The sequence below is a fragment of the Rattus rattus genome, chromosome 6, assembly GCF_011064425.1.
Source record: "Rattus rattus isolate New Zealand chromosome 6, Rrattus_CSIRO_v1, whole genome shotgun sequence".
NCBI classification, from domain to species: domain Eukaryota; kingdom Metazoa; phylum Chordata; class Mammalia; order Rodentia; family Muridae; genus Rattus; species Rattus rattus.
This window is the reverse complement of record NC_046159.1, coordinates 18,794,398-18,811,149: the sequence shown is the minus strand read 5'-3', so window position 1 is coordinate 18,811,149 and position 16,752 is coordinate 18,794,398. Positions and strand designations below refer to the sequence as shown.

General features: G+C 42.7%; 1 protein-coding gene across 1 annotated transcript; it reads right to left on the bottom strand.

The window, feature by feature from the left end:
* Positions 1–7,707: 7,707 nt before the first annotated feature.
* LOC116903199 (C-type lectin domain family 2 member D2-like) lies at positions 7,708–15,458 on the bottom strand. Its single transcript, XM_032905576.1, has 5 exons — positions 15,284–15,458; positions 10,692–10,817; positions 9,598–9,776; positions 8,918–9,024; positions 7,708–7,906 (listed from the first exon to the last, which is right to left on the bottom strand). The coding sequence occupies exons 1-5, from the start codon at positions 15,456–15,458 to the stop codon at positions 7,780–7,782; spliced, it is 714 nt and encodes a 237-aa protein (XP_032761467.1). The 3' UTR covers positions 7,708–7,779.
* Between the last annotated feature and the right edge of the window lie 1,294 nt (positions 15,459–16,752).

The following is a 16,752-nucleotide window of genomic DNA, read 5'->3' as shown; positions in this document are numbered from 1 at the left end:
ACAGCATGTGAGACAGGAAGAACACATGGCAAGACAGGAAACTGGAGCCAAGAGGGGAGCAAGAAAGGACCTCCTACCAGGTCCTAATGCATCCACCTCTCACCCCTGAGGGTGAATGGGTGAGAATCAAGGGTTCCAATCAGGCATATCCAAGCATGTGCAATTTTCTTTGACACTGAGACAGAACAATGTAGTTCTCAAATTTAAAACTTCAGGCTATACAATATGATAACAAAAAAGTAAAACACAACACACACACACACACACACACACACACACACACACACACCCCATAATATCATCATAGTCTAAGCAAGTTCACAGGGTTAGGTTGGAAAGTCTTCTAAACTATCCTGGAGCATGCAAGACCCCCTGGATGTGCATGTAGGGTCTTGGACCTGCATTCATTCACCCATGTTGATTCAACAGGATCCACTACAGCCATGTAATAGAAACATGGGGTGGGCTTACACACTGGGTGGCCTGTGTAGATTGCATGGCACTCTTTACTCTTAAGAAGGAAGAGCTTGAAGTTCTTATCATACAGATGTGTCACTTGCTTGGTTAAAATCACACGGAAGGATTTTATATCATTTGGGACTATTATGAACTTCAAGCCTCTGAAGAAAGAAATTGAAGAAGACCTCAGAAGATGGAAAGATCTCCCATGCTCATGGATTGACAGGATTAATATAGTAAACATGGCCATTTTACCAAAAGTGATCTACAGATTCAATGCACTCCCCATCAAAATTCCAACCCAATTCTTCATAGAGTTAGACAGAACAATTTGCAAATTCATCTGGAATAACAAAAAACCCAGGATAGCTAAAACTATCCTCAACAATAAAAGGACTTCAGGGGGAATCACTATCCCTGAACTCAAGCAGTATTACAGAGCAATAGTGATTAAAACTGCATGGTATTGGTTCAGAGACAGACAGATAGACCAGTGGAATAGAATTGAAGACCCAGAAATGAACCCACACACCTATGGTCACTTGATTTTTGACAAAGGAGCCAAAACCACCCAATGGAAAAAAGAGCATTTTCAGCAAATGGTGCTGATTCAGCTGGAGGTCAGCATGTAGAAGAATGCAGATCGATCCATGCTTATCACCTTGTACAAAGCTTAAGTCCAAGTGGATCAAGGACCTCCACATCAAACCAGACACACTCAAACTAACAGAAGAAAAAGTGGGGAAGAACCTCAAACACATGGGCACTGGAGTAAATTTCCTGAACAAAACACCAATGGCTTATGCTGTAAGATCAAGAATCAACAAATAGACTGCAGGGAGACAAATAACCCTATTAAAAATGGGGTTCAGAGCTAAACAGGAATTCACAGCTGAGGAATGCTGAGACACCTAAAGAAATGTTCAACATCTTTAGTCATAAGGGAAATGTAAATCAAAACATTCCTGAGATTCTACCTCACACCAGTCAGAATGGCTAAGATCAAAAACACAGGTGACAGCAGATGCTGGCAAGGATGTGGCGAAAGAGGAACACTCCTCCATTGTTGGGGGGATTGCAGACTCATACAACCATTCTGGAAATCAGTCTGGAGGTTCCTCAGAAAATTAGACATTGCACTACCTGAGGACCCAGCTATACCTCTCTTGGGCATATAACTAAAAGATGCCCCAACATATAACGAACACTTATGCTCCACTATGTTCATAGCAGTCTTATTTATAACAGCCAGAAGCTGGAAAGAACCCAGATGCCCTTCAACAGAGGAATGGATACAGAAAATGTGGTACATCTACACAATGGAATACTACTCAGCTATCAAAAACAATGACTTTATGAAATTCATAGGCAAATAGATGGAACTGGAAAATATCATCCTGAGTGAGGTAACTCAATCACAGAAAAACACACATGGTATGTACTCATTGATAAGTGGATATGAGCCCAAATGCTCAAATTACCCTACATGCACAGAACACATGAAACTCAAGAAGAAAGACCAAAATGCAAATGCTTCACTCCTTCTTTAAAAGGGGAACAAGAATACCATTGGGAGGGAATAGGGAGGCAAAGTGTAGAACAGAGGCAGAAGGAACACCCATTCAGAGCCTGCCCCACATGCGGGCCCATACTTATAGAGCCACCAAACTACATAAGATGGATAAACAAAGGAGTGCATGCTGACAGGAACTGGATGTAGATCTTTCCTGAGAGACACAGCCAGAATACCCCAAATACATAGGTGAATGCCAGCAGCAAACCGCTAAACTGAGAATGGGACCCCCGTTGAAGGAATCAGAGAAAGGACTGGAAGAGCTTGAAGGGGCTCGAGACCCCATATGAACAACAATGCCAAGCAACCAGAGCTTCCAGGGACTAAGCCACTACCCAAAGACCATACATGGACTGAGCCTGGACTCCAACCGCATAGGTAGCAATGAATATCCTAGTAAGAGCACCAGTGGAAGGGGAAGCCCTTGGTCCTGCCAAGACTGAACCCCCAGTGAACATGACTTTTGGGGGAAGGGCGGTAATGGGGGGAGAGGATGGGGAAGGGAACAAACATATAGAAGGGGAAGGGGAAGGGGTTAGGGGGATGTTGGCCCAGAAACCAGGAAAAGTAATAACAATCGAAATGTAAATAAGAAATACCCAAGTTAATAAAGATGGAGGAAAAAAAAAAGAAGGAAGAAACTTTAGCTTTGGTCTCTAGGATGCCATTCACAAGGAGGAAGATCTTGAAACTGCAGGTTTGCATGAGCCACTAACAGCTCTGGCCCCTATCAACCCTTAGAAGAAGCACCTGCTATGCTGGGGTCCTGCTGACTGCCTGACAGGACAGACTTTAGCAAAGTCATGGGGAGGTCTGATCACTTTGGGGAAACATTGAGCACCTGGCTAATAGTCAACAACAGAGGGGACCTGGGTCAGCCAGTCCAAAAACACAATGACCCCCATAGACAGGAAGGCTTGCCCTCCCAGCTGAACAGTGAGAGTCCTTGGCAAAAGAGCCCAGAAAACAATAAAGGTGTTGGGAGAACCTGTGTCCTGGTGCTTTAGAGGGGTTCAGGATTTTATAGAAGCCAACAGTTGAGAGAGGCTTTAGACTTAAAGAGACAGTAATCTTTTACTTAGACTCTTAAAATGCTGAAAATAGTGAGACCGTGGGATTTCAAAGTTTTACTATGTTTTCTATTGTGAAATTCCAATTGACATAAAATCTTGGAGACAAGTCAGAAAAAGTATCACTTACTAGTTTTTTTTTAGTTTTTTTTTTGAGGGTCAAGTGTTTAAGTGGTTAATTTTGCTGGTCAGTTTTTGTCACCTTGACACTAGCTACAGTTATCTGGGGGGAGGGAAGGAGGGGAAGGAACATCAATTGAGAAAATGTCCCCTTTAAAATGGGCTGTAGGCCTGCCTGCCAGGGAACTTTCTTGATTGATGCTAAATGAGAGGGTGGGGCATGACTAGCACATTGGGTGAGGTTTCACCCCAGGCCCGGTGACCATGGAAAGTGTAAGAAAGCACATGGAGAAGAAAGTTTTGGATAGCAAGGTTGAAAGCAGTGTTCTGCCAGGGTCTCCAGGTTCCTGCCGGAGTTCCTGCCCTCAGTTCTCTCAGTGATGGGATTGATTAGGACACATAAGCAAATGAACCCTACTTGGTTTTGGTCCTTGTTTTTATCAGACCTTTAGAAAGCAAACTAAGACAAGGAAGGTTCAGGAAATGATAACCAATATTTTCAAAAGAAGGGAAAGAAGATGAGGAGGGGGGGTGGACATACATATAAAGATTCTGGTGTGACCTCAGCAGGACTGGGGAAAGAAGAAAATGCACTAGGTGTAAGAAGTCATCACACTAAGTGACTAGGGCAGACACCAGAGCACAAGTCCGAAGGTCATGTGCAGGATGTGGAGCAGCAGAGGTGTGGGAGAAAACTGGACATTCCACTACCTGAGGACCCAGCTATACCACTCCTGAGCCTATACTAAAAGCTTCTCCAACATATAACGAGGACACATGTCCACTATGTTCATAGTAGCCTTATTTATAAGAGCCAGAAGCTGGACAGAACCCAGATGCCCTTCAACAGAGGAATGGATACAGAAAATGTGGGACATCTATCCAATGGAATACTACTCAGCTATCAAAAACAATGACTTCATGAAATTCTTAGGCAAATGGATGGAACTAGAAAATATCATCCTGAGTGAGGTAACCCAATCACAAAAGGACACACATGGTATGCACTAACTGATAAGAGGGTATTAGGCCAAAAGCTCAGAATACCCAAGATACAATTCAAAAACCATATGAAGCTCAAGAGGAATAAAGACCAAAGTGTGAATGCTTCAGACCTTCTTAGAAAGTGGAAGAGAAATACTTACAGAAGGAAATATGGAGACAAAGTGTGGAGAAGAGTCTGAGAGGCCATCTAGAGACTTCCCCAAGTAAGGATGCATCCATATACATCCACCTAACCCAGACAATATTGTAGATGCCAGGAAGTGCATGCTGACAGGAATCTGATATTGCCATCTCCTGAGAGGCTCTGCCAGAGCTTGACAAATGCAGAGGCGAATGCTAGCAGCCAACCATTGAACTGAGAATGACTTCCCCATTGGATGAGTTAAAGGAAGGTTTGAAGGAGCTAAAGTGGCTTGCAACCCAATAAGAACAACAATACCAACTAACCAGAGCTCCTAGGAGTTAAACCACCACCCAAAGGGTATACATGGAGAGACCCATGGCTCCAGCTGCATATGTAGCAGAGGATGGCCTTCTTGGGCACCAATCGGAGGAGAAGCCCTTGGTCCTGCCAAGGCTGGACCCTCCCAGTGTACATGAATGTCAGGGCAGGGAGGTAGTGAGGGGCGGGTGGTTGGGGAGGAGGAACACCCTCATAGAAGAAAAGGGAGGGGCATAGGATCAGGGGATTTGAGGGGAAAGCAGGAAATCTGAAAACATTTGAAACATAAATTTAGAAATGTCCAATAATAAAGAAGGAATAAATTAATAATACATATTTTTAAAAATAGAGAGTTAGGGCCAAGACTCTAAGCAACAAAAACTAGAGATACTTTCTTTTCGGTAAACCACAGGCCCTACTGAATTCAGTCATTGTGATGTACAAACTTCTCCCTCCACTGCTTGGATTACTTCCTCTTTGTTATTTTTACTCAAGAAAAACAACTGTTGTTGCCAGACAATGCCAAACTGTTCCATGAAATGGTGTCTAGGTAGCCTTAGGTGACTACAATTATGCATGTGATTTGCTCACATGAGTTGCTGATCTTAACGGTTTTAAAGATCCTTAGAGAGCTAGGGGTTTAAATAGGAACTCCACAGAAAACAGGAGAAAGATAAGAAATACATACATGCATACATACATACATATATACAAAAGCAAGCAAGTCTGAAAAGGAAATGAAGATTTGGAAATGCTGGGCCCTCCAGAGCAAAGACCACATCTTACAGAATCTTGCACACTTGGAGCAAAGACTGTGTTTTCTGCAGTATCTAGAAGCCTCATGCTGGCTGTACAGAGCTGTGTAAAAGCTAAAAACCCAGATAGGCTGGAACACAGATGCTGACTGGGTAGCAATCTGTGCTAAAGTTAGGGACTGGCTCTTACTGCTGGATATAGATGGGGCATCCATCAATGGCTACTGTGCTTCCTGTCAGATTCTTCTGTTAGGCCTACAGCACTGATAGTCTGAAACCACTACTGTAGGTCAAGTTCAAAGTTTCTAAGAACTAATGTCAGCCTAGAAATGCTGATCAAAGTTTAAATACTAATCTTACAAAAGCTACACGTTTGTATGAAAAAATAATCAAGACATACAAATTAGTGGTCATCTGTCATGAACAGACACATGACCACTGTAAGTTTTAAAAGGGACATTTAATTGGGGCTGGCTTACAGGTTCAGAGATTCAGTCCATTATCATCAAGGAGGGAACATGGCAGCATCCCTGCATCCAGGCAGGCATGGTGCAGGGGGAGCTGAATTCTATATCTTCACCTGAAGGAAGCCAGGAACAGACTGAGCATCCTCAGGCAGCTAGGAGGATCTCCAAGCCCATGCTCACAGTGACACACTTCCTCCAACAAGGCCACACCTTCTAATAGTGCCATCCCCTGGGCCAAGCATGTGCAAACCATCACATCATCTTATGAATGATTCGATGTTTTATTTTTTGATTAAATGCTTTAAAATACTTGGAGCAACAATTTTAAATATACTAGATGAAAATTTACTTCATTTACAGAGAGAAGCTTTATTCAATCTTCTATACATATTTACAAGGTTAAAAATAAAGCAAGTAACACAAAACAAATGAAATGTATTTAAATCAAATATACTAATTAGATGGCCCTAAAACCTTTTTAGAGACCTGCTAAATATGGCATTTAAAATACCAACTCCTAAAGGCAACACTAAATTCTCCATCAAAGAGGTGAATCCTCTTGGGTTATTATTAATGCTAATCACTGAAAAGACTGCCCCATGCCTCCCCCACGGGAGGAACCCACTGAGACTGTGGACAAGCAGGCTTCTGAAGAATTGACTGCCACTCTTCCCCTTGTAATGTGGGCCAGTCTCTCATGTTCCTCATCCACGGGAATCTTCAGAGCAGGGTCTCTAGATGGCCGTGCAATGCTGTGTGGCAGTCAAAGAGTTAATGCTGTCCTGTGTGACCCCTGAAGACAGAAGCCATTCCTTCTATTGAGATTACCAAGATTGCTGAGGAGGACCCTAGGGTAAGTGTCCAGGAAGCAGTTAAGACTGTCATTGAATTAATACAGAGGCCATTTGGTTTATACTTTCTGTTCAAATTCATCCTTCTCAAATCTCAGGTGGTATTGGTGGTTAACTGCACCTTACCAGTTTAATGGCAGCTGTCTGGTCAATGCATTTCATATGAAGATTTGGCCTCGCTGTTTAGAGCTCCCGGGTTCCCAGGTAAGAAAGGCAAACTCATAGACAAGTTTGCTTTGCTGACAGGCCTCATATTAAAAAGACAGATTTCAAGGTAACTTTTTACTCTTCCTTTGTTTAAAAAAAAATGCTTTGCCATGAGTAAGAAAAAAGTTTGAGGTTTATAAAAGTCATAAGGGTCTTAAAAGATAAATACTATATTAAGACCTACAATAGTCAAAGTTTAACATACCAATCAGTGAAACTCTGACAATGTTAATCCACTTCTGGTAAAATGGGGACTGGCACAGCCATATCCACTGGGAAGGACGAAAGCCATGAGGCAGCACAGCTGTCTGACACAGTTCCAGAGAAGCTGAGCAGTTGCTGCAATCGCTGTCCTTCTGTCTCTCACTTTTAGATTTAGTCTCTTCATATCGCATTCATGGGGGCCCCTGCTTTATGGTTTACTTTGTTTTTCCTGAGTAAATTATGTCTGTCTTTTTTTTTTAGGAATGTCCTAAGCTTCCTATCTCTTCTGATTTTAAAGAAGTCACTTTATCTGGCCCTATTTGGAAGTCTTCCCTAGGTGTAGAGTCTGGGTTAAACAGGCACTAAGAGATGAGTTAATTTCACAGTGAGGTCCTGACTCCAGGAATATTCTTGGGGTATGCACCCTAAGCAAACTCAAACAGTACAATTGGAGGAGGGTAAACTTAGACATAATTGATAATTGGGATAGGTTATAGTTTAACCTATTCCAACTTGCTGACTCCTGATAATGTTTTTAACAGATCGTTAATGATGCAGGAACTGTAGATAGCATGTTCTGTGTTTCTCATGATTGCTAGGACAAACTCTCTACCCAGGACACAAAACTACGGGCACTGTGAGGTGTAGCTGTTGGACTTGCTACAAATCCAATTCCTTTTTATGTAGTTCCTGCTACTGCTGATCCCACTGTCACTCAGGAAACCAAGTAGTTCATCTCCTCGGATGGAAACCCTAAAGAAAGAAAAAAAAGATTTCTGCAGAGTCTGCCATGGCATTCACTCCTGCAATCACCTCTCTCATCTTCTACACCTATTTATGATATGGATCAGAAGCACAGTCCACCAGACTCCCATGCACTAGTTTTACACCTAGAAGTTTATACATCATCAGGGATTGACTTGATCAGGACACCTCTGTCACTCATCCTTGTTGAACCCTGTAATGTGTATACAATGTTCACTGCCACGTTCATGTGAAATGCAGCAGTGGGTGGCCTCACAAGGGTGATTGTCAGTGCTTTCTTGAACTATTTTACAGATGCATAAAGGTGGAAGTAAATGCACCACTTGGTAAACTGCCGAAAGGTCTTATGGAGGCAGCTGGTTCTGTGTTTTACTATTCCAGTGAAATGGGTCTGTTCAAAATGGCTGTGCTCATCAAGAGCTGTCCCCAGTGCTCTTTGATGACAAGAACTTAGGGGAGATTCTCAATGTCCCTGGAGTCTCTGCTTCTGAAAACAAGTACAATCATGCAAAGAGAGGACTGATAATAATCAGGTTTGCAGTTCTGAAGTGGCTTCCTAGGGTTTTAGAGCCATTGGCCCTTCACATTCCTGTGGACATCACACAAGGGCACTTATCACCAGGGAAAGGTTTTCAAGTGGTAATAGCAGTTAACATCTACCAGATGCCACCATTATGCTAAATATTTGGAGTGGAATAACACTATGTAAATACTTCAAGGTGATGGCTAATAAATGGGAGAGGATCTAATTGATTTATATATGTAAGGATGTGGGGTTCCCTAGGGATTGGCCATTGCATGGTACAACCTATGCCCAGGGCACACCTCCAGCCCAAGAGTTCATTTTTTTTTACCTTCCCAGTATGTGACACTGACTTTCATCCTGCAAGCCACAACACACACACACACACACACACACACACACACACACACACACACACACCACCTCACCTCACAACACATGAACACAGTAGAAGAAAAAAACATTGTGAAACATACGAGTTGTTATACTCAGTGTTGTCTGTCCACTTCCAAGGCTGTGATGATGACTCTCTGTGCAGGCCAATCCAGTAATCAAAACTCCCTTTGTATCTCCTTAAGAAATTCTGTCATAAAACACAACAAGCCAAGAATGCACGTGTCTCTTTGTTCCAGATGATCCTGGAATCTCTCCACAGCTTCCTCTAGAGATAACAGGAGGGAGTAACTGAGGGGCACAGATTTGGAGCTGTACTAGTCACCAGTGGTCAGTGGATCCACTTGACATCTGTAATTCTAAAGAACCTCACTGGAACTAAAGTACCCAATGTAACAACATGTTCCTCCGTGGCCAGGAGAATTCTGGGTCAACCTTGCACTGCAGTTATTAACAGTTGTCCCCTGTATACAACATGGGTCAGCTTACAGGAAAACACCCATGACCATGCAGTATCCCAGTAAAATGGCAGATCTGACCTTCCAGCTGACTGTGAGCACTGTGTGAGAGAATGTTTCCTGGATGTCTCAGGGCTACAGTCAGGAGTCAAGCGTCAGCCAATGGCACACACTCACACGTGCCCCATGTCTCCATGTGCGTGGGATGGGATCCTTCCTCATGGTTCAACTGTAACCTCTCTATCTCAAGGGAGAGCAATATGCAACAGAACAAACAGACAAACCAATCCCTGCCCACTTCTTACCAGCTCCTCCTCGTTGTCAAATCGTGCTAGTTCAGCCTCTTGTGTCTTACAGAGGGTCTGGCTGAATGTCCAGTTATGTGAGTATTCAGAAAAGTAAAAGCATTTATTTCCAACTCCAATCCAGTTTCTTGGGCAAGCTACATAGTTGTTTTTGATTGAGATCTGTTCTGTCTTTCCTACTAAAATACAGACAATACAAGGAATCATAACAAGCATGTCTTCTACCTTTATGGAATACCCCCCTGAGCGCTGCTGTGAGGTGTGAATTTGATTGTAGCTTTCCTAAGTGATGTCTAGGAATCTAGCATGATGTCTAGCATGATGGGCTTTTATCTAAAGGCCTCCCACCTTGGGCCTGATTCCTGTTCTCTCTCTGGTGCTCACTGACAGTAGGGCTCCCAGGAAGTGCATTTCTACAATAGCCTCACTCCTGAGCTATGAGTGACTGTTTACTACAGTAGAGATGGCTACAGCAGCAAGCACTCTGTATGGACAACTATTGACAGCCAGCCTAATAATTGGGATTGCATTGAAGACTTTGCATAGGTAGTGCACACAATGTGGACACATTGCACTAAAGGATCATTCACATACATAAGAGGACAGTGCAAAATTTTAATAACAGTATTCTGAACAGTGTGGTACTAAAATCCTATAAATTTATTACTTTAGTAACTTTCCATTTAATACTTTCAAAATGCAATTGAGCTTGATAACTAAACCCATGGTCATGGTGGGAGGCACTGTACCTTTCTGGCCATATTACTCTTCTCTGTCATCTTTTGAGATTTCCTCTTGTGATTCTCTGCCTTGGACAGTTCCCCCAGGTGTATCATGGTTCCTGCATCACTGTCTAGAGCCTGCTGGATGTCAGCTTCCCAGGGAGGCTGAGCCTGGCCTCCTGTGCACACCACAGCCTGTGCTGTTCCTTCACTGCATCTTCCTGCTGGAACCTAAGTTCCCAGAGAACAGGAACTTCCAGGTGTTTTCTCTGGAGCCCTTCCCACAATGCCTGGATCACAGTGCTCAGTGAGTATAACTGACAGTGTGGATGTGGACAGAGGGATGCAGGATTTGGAGAGTGAGTCACTCACCTGACAAAGCAATAGATAGAGCAATTACAGCTACAGTGAGGACCATGATCACTGCATAGCAGCAGTGAAGATTAGCAGGAAACATGGGAGAGACGATTCTGAGAAGCATTCCTTGGAGCATTTTACCTGTAAAATATGCATATAAGAATGCCAATTTCAAGAATTTTTTTAAGGAAAATAGAATAAATTAACGACAAAACCTGCTTAACATTGCCTATAAATTCCTGGAAGGCTTCTACCAATCCTTTTAGAGAAGGCCCTGGTGTACAAAGGATGTCATTGGTAGAAAGAAGCCTAAAGAGGATGGAAACAGAGTTTCTGCCAGGGACTCTTCTGGTGACTGAACACTGGGAGAATAGTGAAAGTTCAATAGTAGAGGGAGTGAGATCCCAGTGAAATGCAAACAACTGAACTCCAGATGTAGATCCATGAGAAGTGCCCTGGTTAGAAGGAATTATGGAAACATTAGAAATAAACATTGACGTTATTAGTCATATTACCAAACTCAGAAAAGAGGGGAAACTACAAATACCTCAATAAACACAGCAAGATTATGTGAAAAATAGCAGTGCAAGGAACTTCCTCAACCTACAAAACTTATCCATTAAAATCAAGACTAAGTCCAACTTCAGTCAGCTTCATTCCCAATGGTGCTATTGTGAATGTTTTCCCAGCAATCAGGAGCAAGAGTCAGTTGTCTGCTCATTCCTCTAGGTAGACTTTTGCCAGGAGGTCCTCACCAGGACAAAGAAATAGGGTGAGGTGTCTGGAGAGTGGCTCAGCTGTGTAGATCGCTGCACCTCTTCCAGAGAACCCGGGTTCAAGTCCCACGACCCACAAGGTAGCTGACAACACTGCATGACTCCAGTTCCGGGATCCATTGCCTCTTCTGGCTTCTGTAGAACCCCAGCATACCTGAGATGCACAAGCATGCAGGCAAATAGCCATGTACATGAAAGGAGTTCCTTAAAAAACGAAAGAAGCTTTACACTTCTCAGAAACAGGTGAAAATCTTTCTCCTCACAGATGACATGGTTCCATCTACAGAAAAATTCTAATCCATCTGCCAAAGACTATTGGATGTAAAAAAACAAGTTTACAAAGCTGTAGGATGGGGCAGCACTGGAAAAATCAGTTATTTTTTCCTGTCAAGTGGAAATTATTATCTTTGACAGCACTTTTTACAGTAATGACAAAAACCCATAAAATTACAAATATAAAAATGGGATGATCATAATCAGCATAGAAAGACTGCATGTACATTCATGAAGACATAAAGATAGGAAAGTTGGCTCAGTGGTTAAGAGTTAGCTTGATAACTTGTGGTTAACTTGTTATTGCAGAGGACCTGGCATCAAATCTAGCACACATACAACAACTCTCACACCTCTGTAATTTCACATTCTGGAAATCTGACACCTTTTCATGACCTTGGTGGGTACTAGGTATACACATGATACATAGATACCTATACAGGCTAAACATTCATTCATTTTACATCATGAAAATAAAAGAGAAAGAAATCAAGGCAACTCTAAACACATAATAAACTGGGAACACTCCGTATTCTTCATATGTCAAAAATTCCTGAACAAGTTTATATGTGAAACAGATTCCTGGGGAATGGTTGCCTTCAGAAAAAAAAATGTAATAACACAAAGTTATATGAAGAGTACTGTGAAAATTAAAAAGACAACAGAATAATGAAACATGATTCTGAAAAGGAGAAGGTCAAAATCAGAAAAATCTCAGTGCCTAATCAGCCCGGTGCTATCAACAGAGTAGGCACTGAAACAACACAGCAGAAAACAGGACTCCAGAATGACGTCAGACACGTGTTGTCAACAGACACTGAACAGATGAATGATTTCTAAGCAGGGAAAGGGTGACATCACTCCAGTATGTGCCCCTGAAACAACCTGCTGACTGACTGCTAAAAAAGGGAAGGTTCCAGACCACTACAGACCTTCTGTGGACTTATGACCCAAGCACAAAGCTTAATATTTTAAAGTCATTTGATTTTTTAGAAAAGTAAGGGAGAATATTTGGGAACTTGGCTTGGGCAAAAATCATCTCAGATAAAAGAGCAAAATCACTGTGTGCTAGCAAGATGGTTAAACATTGATGTTGATGTAGATGTTGAAACAGATCTACTTTTTTGAGGCAAAATTGTGTAGCTACTGCAAAGCTGTTTGTAAGTGTAAAATATGATACGCTCCCATCCTGCCCACATGTCCCCACGCAGGAAAGTACAGCCTGCATTTAAATTTCAAGAAATCTTTATGTGACTGTTTGCAGCAGCTTAAGGGTCCCTGTATGAATGACACATTTGTGACCATTGAAATATCCCCAAGCTGATGACAAGGTAAACCTCTCAACACAAGAAACTACTCCGACCACATGCCTGTGTGTGCCCTTTCTCATGCCACTTTAACAGGACAAATGTCCCATAGGCCCCTAACCCAAAATGTCTGTATACTAAGCCAGCCAGCAAGCTTATGCAAACTCGAGGTCAGAGAGCTACAGGATGTGGCCCCTTTGCAGTTACCTTTGAGCAAAGAGGCCCAACTGCCACCACCCGCTTCCTCCTCTCACTTCTCTAGAAGTTTCCTTCCAGCTTTTCATAACCTCTCTGTATAACATTTGCTGGTGAGATTCTTGAGAAATTCTGAATTCAGAGCATAGTTCTGGGTCAGCAGGGCCGTGGATATGGTCTCTCAGCATCTCCCCGAAGTGCTTGTTCCTGACAGGCTACTGCTAGGCACTGCACTGTGAGTGATGAGTAGAGGAGGTTGCTCTGACAAGATGAAGGAACTAAGGCAGGATTCTCTGCTTCATGGATCCACTGTACGTCATCTGGAAAGGTGAGTACTTAAGGCTGCAGCAGAGGAGCAGTGAGTGAGTCTACCACAGACAGTGGGGAGAGTAGGGTAGGGTAGGACGTTGTGTACATATTTTTAATATTATTGTTTTAGTCTTATTTATTTTACATGTAAGAATGCTTTTTTAGCCTGTATGTATGTATGTATGTATGTATGTATGTATGTATGTATGTGAGTGTGTATGTGAGTATGTATATATGTATATATGTATGTGGGTATGAGTGTGTATGAGTGAGTATGTCTGTGTGTGTATGTATATATGTATGTGTATGTTATGTATGTGTACTCCATGCATGACTAGTGTTAGTGGAGCTGAGAAAAGTATGTTGGATCCCTGGAATTGGAGTTAGGGGTGGGCGTGTGAGCTACCATATGGGTGCTGGGAATGAAAGCACAGTCCTCTCCAGGAGCAATAAGTGATCTCAATGGTTGAGCCAACTCTCCAGACTCTATGTATGTTGATGATGAAGGCATGATTATGTTTTCAAAATTCATGGAAATGCATACCAAGTATATTAATTTTACTAAGTGCAGATTATAGTTTTAAGAAAGTTTCCACTGAGTTTAGCTATTGTATTTTGCACATTTTCTCACGCCTAAAACACCAGGAAGCTTCTATTACATTAACAACCAAGAAAAAGGACACTTAGGATGAGAAGGCTTTAAGCACTGAACTGTGTGTGGCCTTTGGAATTTGGATCCACACAGAACTCTCACAATCCATTCCTAATAGTTATAAAACGTATTTAAAGACAGCATAAGAACGTCTCATGTGCTCACTTCCTGACCAGCATTTCTCAGCCATGAGTTGCTGTGAGCAATGGAGTTTCCCCTGTGAGTGCTCCTCTGATGTCCTCACACACCCTATAGGAAGTACATTTTGGAGATTTCTAAATCCCTTCATATTGTGAAGGAGTGGTTTCATTGTGATTTCTAGTTCTGCATCATGCATCATACAATCTATACATGAAACTTGCCTGTCATAGCCTGGGCAGGAATTCTTCAGTCTTGTCCCCTTTGACTAGTAAACTTGCCCTGGAGCTGTTGCGAATTAAATACACTTTTCTACTTTTAATTCAGCTTGAATTGGCTTATGTCATCAGCAGAGAAACCCATTAGTATGTCCCTTGTGCTGACTATTGTAAACAGTGTTTAAACACACAAGCAAGTAAACATATCTCTTACCAGGGGCTGGAGGAGTAGAGAGGGAGTGCATATTATTTTCTATAACTTGGTATCAGATATGGTGTTCAAAGGCACATTAGGATGCATCCTGCTCGCGATAATGTACACTATGTCTAAAGCCAGCTCGAAAGATTTTGAAAATAGTCATCACAATGAATAAAGAGCATGATCGTTAATTTTATTGTGTCATTCAAAACACCACTTCCTACTCTGGCTTTAAACTGTTGGACTTGCTCATGAGCAGAGGCCACCACTGGCAGGAGATGAAAAAGCCGCCATTTTAGAATTTCACCATTTTATAGTTTATTGCTTAGTCACGGGCTCTCTTAGGCCCCTCTGGTGGCCATCTAGACCGTAAGGCCTCAGACAGCAAATATAGTGACTTTTACTTAATTTAGTTGCCTTATGGACCTTGGCCACTGCTGTGGGGACCAGGTTGTCATTTTACCCCATAGAAAAGTCTGAAGAGCAAAGGAAATCTTTCCTTTTGTCAGTTTTCCCAACACAACAGGTGCTCTGACTTACTGTGAGGAATTCTTGACCTGGTGGAACCTGACAATAACTCAGAGGCAGAGGCAGAGGCAGAGGCAGCAGACGAACCACAGCTGCTACTCTGCCTCAAGGAGGTCTGTCCTTCATTCTGTGTAAGGGTCCTGGAGAGGTGTGGGGGAGCATCCTGTAGGTGTTCACCGGACAGCATTGAGTAGGGCCCTAGGATTCAAGGGAGGCATGGTTAGATCTCCCTCCTCTTCAGCTTGTCCCCTACCTCCCAGGACAGTGTTTCCAACCATCGCAGCAGGTAGGCTGTCCAGTCTGGAAGAGCTTGGCCTGAGATCCTAGGGCTGACACTAGGCCCTGGATCTAGCAATAATTGTGAACTCTGTGCTTCAAGATATTTGCTATTTTATTCCTAAACAAATATATTAAGTTGGGGGTGGATCATGGCTCAGAAATGGAGGACACTTCCTGCCCTTATAGAGAGAGGACTTGGTTCATTCCCAGCATATGCATGGTGGCTCACAGTTGCCTAAGTCCGATTCCAGGGGATTCAACACTTTCTTCTCACCTCTGTGGAAACCAGGCAAACCGTAGTGCACACAGACATACAGGAAAGGCACCCATACACATTAAACAAATATGTTTCCTTAAATTAAAGGGGAAGAGAGTTAAAGAATAAAATATATATTTTTCAAAATGGAGAGAATGCAGTTTTAAGTAGAAATCTTCAATGTTCTTTTTCATTATTTATTATGAACTAAATCTGTAGATGGCTTTGCAGGTGTGATAAATCTCACACCCCAACCCTCACCCTACTGAAAAAAACATGGATATCATACAATATCCAACACTAGGACCAAGATTGTTCACTGTGGACACAAGAGTGTTTTAAGTCCCCAAAGAGTATACCACACGCCAGTGTCCTAAACAGAGGGAGAATTTCTGACACTTGCAAATATATGGAAGGGGGGAATACACCCACTGCTCTGCGAGTCTGAAAAGAAAGGTGGGGTTTGGAGGGGGACACTTTAGGTGTGTGCTGGGTGCCGGGATGTGCCTGAGCCTGTCCATGTTCATCCAGTGAATCTTCCAGGAATCTGGAAACCGACTCAAAGGAGCCCTTTTCCTGTGCAGAATCAGGGAACTCAGAATCAAGTATGCGGCCAGGGCAGCAAGCCATTGGAAAACTCAGTCATTCTGGAAGGGAAATTCTAGAAGAGAAAGCCTGAGGGAGTTAGTAAGACTACTGTGCCCGGATAGGGGGTGGGTGATGATGATAACTTCAAATTTAACACTCTACAACACCTGCCTCTGTCCCCATGGCTGCTGCACTTTAATTACTCTGAGTGATCACTGTAAATCCCAGCCTCACTGCTTGTTGGGTGCAAGTTTATAGCACTTTCTGGGCGTTAGTGGAGTTCAAATTCAACTGCCTGGGAAGAGGAGATAACAAGTTTGCTGTTGGTTGCACTTCCCGCAAACACATTTAAGTAACA